Genomic DNA, 12,624 nt, shown 5'->3' with positions numbered 1-12,624 from the left:
TAGTGTAGGCAATTTACATCTTGTGAAACAAATGCAAGATTCATGCTCATTAAAGCTAGGATTGAACACATAAAAATAATGTATCTAAACAAAGCTTCTCTTTTTTCAGGCTGGAGCTGGGAAGAGTTTCCTTTGTAAGTGTTCTTTTATTGAAATCTACAACGAGCAGATATTCGACCTACTGGACTCTGCATCAGCTGGACTGTACTTAAGGGAACATATCAAGAAAGGAGTCTTTGTTGTTGGTGCGGTGGAGCAGGTGGTAACCTCAGCTGCCGAAGCCTATCAGGTACACTGCCATGAATATTTATTTGATGATTAGGTAACAAACAGGCTGTGAAAGCACCCCAGTCTCGCAAAAGAATTGAGGTGCCAAAAATATGTCATAAAGGCATAATACAGAATGTTCTTGAGAAGTAAAGAAATATTGGCAGTATTTTATAGATCTCTCCTTAAAGTAAAACTTTGAGCTGCTTGATTTTGCGTTATTTTGGTGCTATTCATTCTAATCAGGTACTCTTAAAAACTACCTTGTAGGTAACAATTCATTAGTGACCATATTTCTTTAGTGGTTCCTACTGGGAACTGCCTGTTTGAGGCACTCCTAGGAACTGTAGCCTTAAACCAGCAGGCTGTTCTGTTCTTTCTAGCTTTGCTTACTTGTTAAGTGTCAAAAGCCCTAGTAGTGTAAAAGGCCAACTTCTTGAGCATCCAGCTCAGGAAAAACAAACCTCTTGACAGGAATTTACAAAGTATTCTGCTTACATTTTTATGGAATCTGATCTGGCCAATTGATTTTAAATAATTTCTTATTATGTGTTATTTGATACATGAAAAATATGCATATGTTACAAAGCACAATGTTAAAGTGAACTTGCAGGAGCCCATTAGACAATTTAAGACCAAAATATCACCAGTACTATCCTATTTACCTGTGTTCTCCTTCCTATCCTGTATCCCTGGCTCCTCCTCAAAATTAAGCACCTCTTATTGAATGTCATCATCATTTTCTTCCACTTTTAAATCATGTACATATTAATATATTGGTTTTGCCTGTTTTTGAGTTTTAAAAAGTATTTATTTAGTTCTCTTTGACTTTTTAAACTCAACATGGTTTATGAACTTCATCTATGTTGCATTTCATTTAATTTCCCTGCTGTATAATGTTCCACTATTAATTTATTCTTTCGTCTTCAACAAGTCTTCTGATTCAAACTTTTTAAACTGAGCCTCCCCCAGTAAGGGATATATGTGACCCAGTATGTATGTATGTGTACATTCAAAAATCATGTTGGGATTTTGACTGGAATCACATTGTAGTTATAGACCAGTGTGAAAGAATTAACATCTTTACAATATTCAGTTTGTGCATGAACATCATATGTTTCTTCATTTATTTAGGTTAATATCTTACAATGTAATTTTAATAATTTTCTTGTTAAATTTATTCTAATATACCTTATGTTTTTAGTTGCTGGGGGTTTTTTTTATTGTTTTGTTTTGTTTTGTTTTGTTTTGTTTTGTTTGAGACACAGTCTTGCTCTGTTGCTTAGGCTGGAGTGCAGTGGCCCAATCATAGTTCACTGTAACTTTGAACTCCTGGGCTCAAGCGATCCTCCTGCCTCAGCCTCCTGAGTAGTTGTAACTACAGGCACATGCCACCAAGCCCGACTGTTTAGTCGTTCTTATTCTATCTTTTTTAAAATTACATTTTCTGTTAGGTGTGCATAGAGATGTAGTTGATTTTTATAACATGCTTTTATAATCAGGCATCTTGCCAACTATCTTATAAAATCAAGAATATGTGTTAAATTTTGTCCAATGCTTTTTTTCACCTCTGTTGAGATAATCATATGATTTTTCTCCTTTAACTTGTTAACCTGATAAGGTACTAGATTAGATTTGGTAATATTTTGTTTAATATTTTTCATCAATTTTAAAGGTTGATATCAACCTGTCATTTCTCTTTGTCTTGTTCTCCTTGTCTTGTTTTATTATCACCTTTATCTATTTTCTGGAAGTTTTATGATTGGAATGACCTGTTCTTAGGTATTATGGTAGAAATCATCTGGGCCTTGTATTTTGTGAGACTTTCAACTACAAGTAAAAATTCTTTAATAGAGGTTCGCAGGCATTTTATTTCTTCTTGGGTCAGTTTTTGTAAGTTACATATTCCTAGAAAAATTTTAGTTTGCTGTCAGTTTTCAAATATACTGGCATAAGGCTATTCCTAGTATTCTCATTTTTTAAATCTTTGCTGCCATTTTGTTTCCATTTTACATACTTGTTATTGTTTATATGGCCTTGCTCTTTAATATTTTCTTCATTTTTACTTTATTATGGGTTTATCATGGTGCTCGTTTTCCTCGTAAACTGGATGCTTATCTCATTTTGGCCTTTCTTTTGTGATAAAAGTATTTGATAGTTTAAATTTACTTCTTAATATTTTTTAAAGTTCATACAAGTTTTAATATTTTAATTATTTAGATCTAAATATTTTTCTATTATAATTTTTTTGACCCATGAATTACTTAAAAATGTGATTTAAAATTCCCAAATGTATGAGAATTTCTAATTTATTTCTCACATTTATTTTTAATTGCATTGGAGTCAGAGATTGTGGTCTTGTGTGATTCATAGCCTTTGAGATTTATTGAGACATGATCTATGGATTAATACAATAATCAATTTTTATAAATGTCATATGTGCTTGAGAAGAATGTATATCCTTGGGTATAAGATTTTTATGATGTTATTCATTTGTCTTCTATAATCTATTGATACTTCAGAAAGATATATTGATCTCCCAATAAGGTGTTGGTTTTATTAATTTCATCTTGATTTTTGTCTATTTTAATATATGTATACTTATGGAAATACAGTAAGTTCTCACTTAATGTTGGTAGGTTCTTGGAAACTGGCTTTAAGTGAAACAATGTGTAATAAAACCAATAATACCATAGGCTAATTGATATAAATAAGAATTAAGTTTCTATGGCATATTTCTGGTCACAAAAACATCAAAACCTTCCAAATAAAGATGCAAGACACTTCTAATATTAAACATGAAATAAATGCGACCTATACATGCATTAAAGAAAGATTAATAAAAACAAGTAAGATAATTACCCGGGATTTGGTGCCTCAGTAGTGATGGCAGTTGTAGTGGTGGTGGGCTAAATCCAGGAATAAATGTTTGCAAAATGAAAATTGTCATTAGCCCCGCCTACTACTGTGCAGTTCAGAAACAAACAGTAACAAATGTGATGGGCTCGCTGAGCGCTTTTGTACCACATCATTTATTGTTATGCATTTGTATGATTATTCTGTATTTTGTGGATTTTTATTTGACAATCATTTGTATTCATTTTCCAATCTATTTATTCCAGTTCAGGCTTAGGAGTAGCCAGAACTTATCCTGACAGCTCAGGGTGCAAGGCCAGAACCAGCCCTGGACAGAACCTCATTATATCATAGGGCACACTCACACACCCACACTCACAGTATTTATTTATTTATTTATTTATTTTTAAATAGGGTCTCATTTTATCACCCAGGCTAGAGTACAGTGGCATGATCATAGTTCACTGTAATCTTGAACTCCTGGGCTCAAGTGATCCTCCTGCCTCAGCCTCCTGAGTAGCTAGGACTACAGGTGCACGCCACCACGCCCTGCTGATTTTTTTTATTTTTTGTGTAGACTAGGTCTCTCTCTGTTGCACAGACTGGTCTGGAACTCTTGGTCTCAGCAGTCCTCCTGCCTCAGCCTCCCAAAGTGTGGGATTATAGGTGTAAGCCACCACACCTGGCACATTGGCAATATTTAGACACACCAATTCACTTAATGTGCACATCTCTGGGATGTGGGAGGAAACTGGAGTACCCAAACAAACCCATGCATACATGGGGAAAATGTGCAAACTCCACATAGTAGCCCCAGCTGGGAATTGATTTTTTTCCCCCTCATCAGCATCACCACAAAATAACATTGAACAAAATGATGTTATTTGAGGATCTGCTGTAGACTGTTTTATTAGGCACACGTACAATGGTAGGATTAGTATATGTTCCTTTGACTTGAAGATATAATTTTTTATTGACTCTATGCTTTCCTATCAACACATTGTGCTTTACAAATCTCTTTTGTCTAATATTCATACACCATTTAGCATTCTTTTGATTATGATTTGCCTGGTATGTGTTTTCTCATCAGTCCTTTTGTGTTTTATTGTTTTAGATGTTTCTTGTAAACCCCATAGGTATATTTTGCTTTTTTTTAGACCACTCTTGATAGTATCATACCTAATTTATTTACACTAATAGGATCATTGATTATAATTTTTTTTTTTTTTTTTTTTTTTTGTCCTGAGACAGAGTCTCACTCTGTTGCCCAGGCCAGAGTGAGTGCCGTGGCATCAGCCTAGCTCACAGCAACCTCAAACTCCTGGGCTTAAGCAATCCTTCTGCCTCAGCCTCCCAAGTAGCTGGGACTACAGGTTTGTGCCACCATGCCCGGCTGATTTTTTCTATATATATTTTTAGTTGTCCAGCTAATTTCTTTCGATTTTTAGTAGAGATGGGGTCTCGCTCTTGCTCAGGCTGGTCTCAAACTCCTGACCTCGAGTGATCCACCCACTTCGGCCTCCCAGAGTGCTAGGATTACAGGCGTGTGCCACTGCTCCCAGCCGGATCATTGATATTGTTGGACTACTTTCTACCATCTTCCTTAGTGTTTTTGTCTGTTTTATTTAGTACTGTTTTCTTGCCTTTTTGTTTTTGATCCAGTATACAACATGATTTGTTGGAAAAAAACTTTCTTTTTCCCATTGATTTGCCTTTTTAATTTTTTTTGAGATGGGGTCTTGCTGTGTTGCTCAGGCTGGCCCTGAACTCCTGGACTCAAGCAATCCTCTGCCCTCAGATTCCCAAGTAGCTAGGACTACAGGCATGCGCCATCATGCCTGCTGTCCCATTGAATTGCCTTTGCACCTTTGATGAAAATCAATTGACCGTACGTGTATGGGTTTATATCTGACTGTATTCTGTTCTATTAATCTATATGTTATATACCAGTAACAAAACTGTCTTGATTATTGTAGCTTATTGCTGAGTAGTATCTTGAAATCAGGTAGGGTAAGTCCTCCAACTTTGTTTTTTTTTTGGCAATGATTTTGGTTATTCTTGGTCCTTTGCATTATCGTTTATATAGAATCAGCTTGTCAATTTCTACAAAAAAGACTGCTGGTATTTTGAATGGGATTGTTTTGAGTCTATTGATCTTTTTTGGTAGAATTGACATCTTGACAACATTGATTCTTCTAATTCATGAACATTCATCAAGTATTTTTGTTTATATTTTGATTTTTGTATAAGTATTCAAGCAAACATGCTTGTATTTGCTTTTCCCCCTTATGTTGCACAAGTGATAGCATACTGTGTGACTTTTACACCTTGCTTTTTTAAGATAATATTATTTTTGAGTTTGTCCTGTGTTTAAGGAAGTCTCTCTTTTGTTTTTTACAGCAGTATGAATGTATCATGATTTACTTACTATTTAATACACAGTATTTAAGGTTTTGAAAAGGAAGCATAAAGTACTATCCAAGAAATGTAAAAGATACAAATAATTTCAATTTTATACTGTGGCTTGGTAATAGAGAGGATTAGAACAGTTAGTATTTATTGAGTATAGATGTGAAGCACTGTGTTAACTTTTTTTGTGTACATTATTTAATTTTGAATATACTCCTTGAGGTAAAGATACTAATTTCCCCATTTTACCCTGTACTTATTATGATCTTGCTACTCAAAATGTGGTCCTCAGAACATCAGTGTTACCTGATAGCTTGTTAGAAATGCAGAATGTCAGGCCCCACCTCATACTGAATCAAAGTCTGAATGTTAACAAGATCCCTAGGTGATTCATACACACATTAAACTTAAATGTTCTGTCCTAGGGGTAGGGACCCATATTCCCATTGCACGGGTGTGGAGGCTGAGCCTTGAAAAGGTTCAATTGGCCCCAGACCATACCTAGAAAATAGTGACCAATCATGTTCATCAGATTCCAGAGCCTGCAGCCTGAACCTTCATATATTCTGCTTGCCATAGAGAATTGAGGGGAAAAATGCTTTGTAGACTGAAAGAGCCAACAAAACTTTAGGCTTGGAGATAATTTAGAGATTTTTATTATCCAACATTCTCATTGTCTAGTAACTCTACTTAAAAAAAAGGGTTCAGAGAGGTTTTTTTTTTTTTTTTTTTTTTGAGACAGAGTCTCACTCTGTTGCCCAGGCTAGAGTGAGTGCCGTGGCATCAGTCTAGCTCACAGCAACCTCAAACTCCTGGACTTAAGCGATCCTACTGCCTCAGCCTCCCGAGTAACTGGGACTACAGGCATGCACCACCATGCCTGGCTAATTTTTTGTATATATATATTTTAGTTGTCCATATAATTTCTTTCTATTTTTAGTAGAGACGGGGGTCTCACTGTTGCTCAGGCTGGTCTTGAACTCCTGACCTCGAGCGATCCACCCGCCTCGGCCTCCCAGAGTGCTAGGATTACAGGCGTGAGCCACTGCGCCCGGCCCAGAGAGGTTTTATGATTTACTTTAAATTAACACAAATAGAGGATGGTAAAACTAGTTCTAGGTCTCATGCCTTCTGATCTCGTGTTTTTTCTCTTTCTGTAACATGGAGAGGGAACACAAAGGAAAGGAAATAACTTGAGTATGTTTCTTGATGGACCAGTAATTTTTCTTACCACCCTTTACAGATTTCCTGCTGATGTTGGTGGCTGTTGTATACCATTTGGAACTTATCATAATATAATTTCTCTTAAAAAGCTAGATAACAATGGAAAGGCCATAGCTGTTCCTCACTCCTGTTCTAGAGAGAAAAAATACTTTGTGTAAATATTTTAAAGTAGGTGATTAACTATATGTTAGTATTTTTCTTACTAAAATGAGTGATTCTCAAGTGCTTATTTTATGTTTTAAGTTTGTCTTAAGTATACCTACTGTTGCTTCTTTAATATATTTTCCTTTTGCCTAGGTGTTGTCTGGAGGATGGAGGAACAGACGTGTGGCATCAACATCAATGAACAGAGAATCGTCTAGGTCTCATGCAGTCTTTACAATTACAATAGAGTCCATGGAGAAAAGCCATGAGACTGTGAATATACGGACCTCCCTACTCAACCTGGTGGATTTAGCAGGATCTGAAAGACAAAAAGATACCCATGCAGAAGGGGTGAGGTTGAAGGTAAGATTGAAATTATTGTCTTCAACGTGTATGTGAATTCTTCCTAGAAGTCAGTATGGCCATGTGACACTTAAGGATGTTTTGGTCAATGACGGACCACATATGATGGTGGCCCATAAGGTTATAATGGCTATACCATACAGTCTAGATGTGTAGAAGGCCATACCATCTAGGTTTGTATAAGTACATTCTATAATGTCTGCACAATGACAAAATTGCCTAATGATGCATTTCTCAAAATGTATGCCTATCATTAAGCAATATATGACTGTACGAAGTTGAGAGTTGTAAGGGCTGGAAATAAGTAAGAAATTGTTTTTATCTGAAAGGAATAGAGATTTTTGTTGTGGGGTAGGGATAGTAAACATAAATGGGATAGGGCAGGTCTGTCAATAGCAAGAATGTTTAAATTCATGCCAGAGAGGATAACGGTACAAGAGGCAGCAGGGGCCAGAAGAAGAATGCGACATGGATTTCTCGAGGGAGGAGTGTGGAAAAGAAGTAGTTCCTGAGTTGTCTCAAAGGCTTTGGTAAGGAGAGAGGAATAGGGAATGCATGCTGGCAGCGGGGCATCTCAGAGATTATTGTGGATGAAGAACAAGTGTGGCATTTGGCATTTCAGATGGGTCACTGGATTGGTTGGTTAGAGAGGCAAGTACGTTCAGATCATCAAGGACCCCAGTATTGCCAGGCCGCGTTTGTGCTCAATTCACCCAACACTGGGAGACACTTAAAAATTTTGAGCAAATGAATGATTTCATGAAGAAAGTCTGTTTTATAAAAACTTAGCCATCTGACCCACCACTGTCAGATTCAAGAGGGGAGAGCCTAAAGAGAAAGAAGACCAGTTATGCTGTTTAAAATTCAGGTGCAGAGGGTTAAGGACCTAGTCCTAGGCTAAGGTATTAGCAGTGGCCCCAGAGGTTCTATCTGATACGTATTGTCAGTATGTATATATGTATTATAATATGAATCACCAATAAAATTTGTGTGGATTCTATAGTTTAAGATATACATGGACTAGGGTAGAGGAGTTGGAAGTGGTAAGGGAAAAGTCTACTGTTTGCTGCGTTAAAAGTGAGGATTTGCGCCTCCTAGGCTCTCGGGCAGTTTTGGGCAATCTAAAGCTCATGTTTCTATTGAGATTTGAAGCATAATAAACATAGGATATACTTATTAAAGGACATATGCCAATCCTGTTGTAAAATGCTTTACGTATATTGACTCATTTAACCTTCCCAACAACTCTGAGAAGTAGGTGCTATTATCCTTTCTATTTTACGATTAAAGAAATTGTAGTAAATTGTCCAGGATCACACAGCTAATAAGGGTAGAGCTGAGATTCAAACCAAGGTAGTCCAGCTCTGTAGGCAGTGCTCTCAACCACGCCACCTAACCACCTTCCTGACTTACTGTGTGATACACATAGCAGCAACTCTGAATTCAGCACATCTTGCTTTATGATTTTCACTCTTTCACTTTTTTTTAATATTCCCATCACTGCAGACCCAGTTATCAAAATATGCTACCTGCAGTAAAAATCCAGCGTAACGTATTTAGCTCAAACATTTTTTTTTTCCCCTTAAACTACTGTCTTAAAGGAGTTTTTATTATCCTTTACAGAATTAGACTGAATATTCTGTTGTAATAAGTTCATCAGTGACTTTGGGCTATTAGTTATCATATCCTTAAACTGTTTCGCATAAATGGATTTTATGTCCTTTTTTCCCTTCTTGTTTTCTGGCCTTTATCGCTACCTATAGGTCAATTTTTAACTATTACAATCATGAAGTGACATTAATATTTTTTTTCTTTGCATGATTTTTGTGTTTGTCTTCTAATACTGCAATTGTAGTGTATGTCAAATAGGAAAAGGTTAGGGGATATTTGGGCACATTTTCTTTGCTTAAAAGTTAGTTGTTTTTTATTAACATTGTCCCTGACTTGCCTTTCCATCCAAAATTGTCGCTCTGCTAGGTGTATTTTCATTCAAAACACCAAAAAGTAACCAGTACACCTAAATTTTTGTTCTTTTTCCCCAACACCTTAGGAAGCAGGTAACATAAACCGATCATTGAGCTGCCTGGGCCAAGTGATCACTGCACTTGTCGATGTGGGTAATGGAAAACAGAGACATGTTTGCTACAGAGACTCCAAACTTACCTTCTTACTACGGGTAAAGTAGATCATTGGGCTCTTGGGCTCTTTTTGGTTATGCTCACTAAGGTTGATAGTGGGATAGTCTCTGAGCCTTAGCAAGAAAATACATTTCTTTGCTTAGAAAGATCTTGTGGGCCGGGCGCGGTGGCTCACGCCTGTAATCCTAGCTCTCTGGGAGGCCGAGGTGGGCGGATCGTTTGAGCTCAGGAGTTCGAGACCAGCCTGAGCAAGAGCGAGACCCCATCTCTACTAAAAATAGAAAGAAATTATATGGACAGCTAAAAATATATATAGAAAAAATTAGCCGGGCATGGTGGTGCATGCCTGTAGTCCCAGCTACTCGGGAGGCTGAGACAGGAGGATGGCTTGAGCCCAGGAGTTTGAGGTTGCTGTGAGCTAGGCTGACGCCACGGCACTCACTCTAGCCTGGGCAACAGAGTGAGACTCTGTCTCAAAAAAAAAAAAAAAAAAAAAAAAAGAAAGAAAGATCTTGTGATTGCTGACTTGAAAATGTGCACCATTCATATCATTGAACAGGATTCCCTTGGAGGTAATGCCAAAACAGCCATAATTGCAAATGTTCATCCTGGATCCAGGTGTTTTGGGGAAACCCTATCAACACTTAATTTTGCTCAAAGAGCCAAGTTGATTAAAAACAAGGTAAAATACCTGCTTATATTTTGTTAAATAAATTAGAAAAATAGTTAAGCTCGTAGTATGCCATTTTTGCGATTGCTCTAATATTGACATTAACTTTTATTTATTTCTCTGTAAAAGCTTTTCTTGCTATATGCAATATTTCTATTTCATCTTTCCTAGCCTTCTATATCACATATGCAATTAAAAATCTAGGTTAGATCTTATCCTTATTGTTTGGCTAGTTTTTTTCTTAAGAGAAGGCAAAGTTTTTACTTTGTAATTGGGTTGGAAACTAATTTGTCTGAAGCATGCTAGCAGAGGGGTGTGTGGTGTGAGTATGTGCATGCATGTGTATGGTGGGGGAGGGTCTGCTATGAAAGTAATTTGAGAACCTTGACAAACTTTGTCTTTTGAATTTTCTACAGCTCTAATCTGAGGATATAAGGAAAAAATAGTGTTTTTTCTATTCTCTCACTCAACAATCAACAGAGACGACTTCTGTGACCTCTGGTCACCAAAAAGTGTATGGGGATTTCTTTGCACCAAAACCAATCAATCAGTTCTGCAGTGGACATCACCTGGGTGTCCTTTAATTAAATTTCAATTCTGACATTATCTACCTGGAAGTAGTGTCAGGTCCCACAGGTTGAGGGCTCAGTCCCACAAGACAACCCCCTACTTCCAATGACACTTGCAAGCCCAGGTTGTTTTACCTATGCTTCAGACCAACTGGCTATAGATCGGGCTCCCACAACCCCCTCTTTGGGTTAGATGAATTTGCTAGAGTGGCTCACAGGACTCGGAGAAACATGTGTACCAGTTTATTATAAAGGATATTACAAAGAATACAGATGAAGAGTTGCGTAGGGAGAGGTATGGGTAGTGGCCCTCTCCGGACAAACCACCCTCTAGGAAACTCCGTGAGTGTTCAGCTATCTAAAACCACACCCCCCCACCCCGCCACACAGTCCTTTTGGGTTTCTATGGAGGCTTCATTACCAAGCGTGATTGATTAAATCATTAGCTGTTGATGATTGGCTTAAAACTTCAGCCCTCTCCCCTCCCTAGAAGTTAGGGGTTGGGGCTGCAAAGTCCCAACCCTCTAATCCTGCCTTGGGCTTTCCTGAAACTGGACCCCATCCTGAAAGCTACCTAGGGGCTGCCAGCCACCAATCAACTCATTAGCAGGCACAAAGACATTTATCATTTTGGAGGGTTCAAGGATTTTAGGAGTCATATGCCAGAAAACAGGGCTAAGACCAAATGTATATTTCACAATATCATATCCAAGAATTCCCCATTTTACTTCATGTACAAGAACCTTCTTTGATATTCATGTACACCAGTGGTGAGAAAACTTTTATTATAAAGAGCCAGATGGTAAATATTTTATGCTTCTTGGGCCTCATGATCCCTGTCGCAGTTATTCAACTTGCATTTGTAGTGAGAAGGCAGCCATAGACAAATGGGATTAAATATAATAACAATGTAAACAAATGGGCATAGCTCCAGTACAACTTGATTTTAAAAAAACAGGCAGTATTTGGCCCACGGGCAGCACTTTGCCAACCACTGGTGCAGACTGTTAAAAGACCAAGGAGTTGCCTACTTATTTTGGAGAGGTGGGAGACCCCTTGGTTCCGGACAAGAGAATTGTAGTGCCATAAATGGGTAGATTAATTTCCTCTCTCTTTCAAGGGAGAAATTGGTCATTCTTACCCCCTAAGTAGACGCCCTTATCATAGAGTGAAGAGATCCGTGTTGCCTCTTCCTCTCGGTACATCATAACAAAATAGGTCTAGTAGTCACTCATTTTACTTTCTTGGATCATGACCCTCTGGGGTATTAGAGATATGAGGAGGAAAAATCATTAGAGCTTCCTGACCCTAAGTCTCTTGAGACTTAGTAAAAGTCTTTAGAGAGTATACAAATGCAGTGATAATTAGAATTATGATGTCACCAATGTGACAGTGATGTCAGAAGTACAGTAGTGCCTTGTAATGAGCCTAGCCATAAGAATCAGAAGCAATCAAACATGGCTTGTTAACATACAAAACAACAAAACCAGGAGCCTTGTATTAGTCACTATCAATGGTGAGTCCCCCTGCTGCAGCCTGTTAGTGGAAAGTACTAGGGTATCTGTGGCTTAAGGATGAGCTATTTAAATCTTTCCCAATGAGCAGGCTGGGCCTAAGACAAAAACACAGGGGACCTTGGGGCTGTCAGAGGGTGTTTTTTCTTCACTGAAGTATTGGGTATTTCACAACTGGGTCCCTTTGATCTAGTAGGTGCTCAGCTGTTGGCACTTTTTGTCATCCTGTAGGTTTTGTGGGCCTTGTTTAAAATTGATGTTTTCTTAATAAACTTTTTTATAGGCGTTTTAGGTTCACCGCAAAATTGAACAGAAAAGACAGAGATCCCACATACTCCCTGTCCCCACACGTGTACAACCTTCTCCACCATCCCACACCTCGGTGGTACATTTGTTTGTGGGCCTTTTTAACCTTTTAGAAGTTGTAAGTAAGACATTTCTTTAAGAAAATGAAATGGTGAAAAACAGAA

General features: G+C 37.7%; 1 protein-coding gene across 1 annotated transcript in view; it reads left to right on the top strand.

The window, feature by feature from the left end:
• KIF15 (kinesin family member 15) overlaps positions 1-12,624 on the top strand; it is a 72,752-nt gene that overhangs the window by 16,171 nt on the left and 43,957 nt on the right. Inside the window, exons 7-10 of the mRNA XM_069473530.1 lie at positions 110-289; positions 7,054-7,263; positions 9,314-9,439; positions 9,961-10,083. Of these exons, the coding sequence (XP_069329631.1) occupies positions 110-289; positions 7,054-7,263; positions 9,314-9,439; positions 9,961-10,083 (639 nt within the window). The remainder of the gene's footprint in view (positions 1-109; positions 290-7,053; positions 7,264-9,313; positions 9,440-9,960; positions 10,084-12,624) is intronic.

Source organism: Eulemur rufifrons, chromosome 7 (assembly GCF_041146395.1).
Source record: "Eulemur rufifrons isolate Redbay chromosome 7, OSU_ERuf_1, whole genome shotgun sequence".
In the NCBI taxonomy this organism is placed as follows: Eukaryota; Metazoa; Chordata; class Mammalia; order Primates; family Lemuridae; genus Eulemur; species Eulemur rufifrons.
The sequence above is the reverse complement of the archived record's forward strand: the minus strand, read 5'-3'. Positions and strand labels throughout refer to the sequence as shown.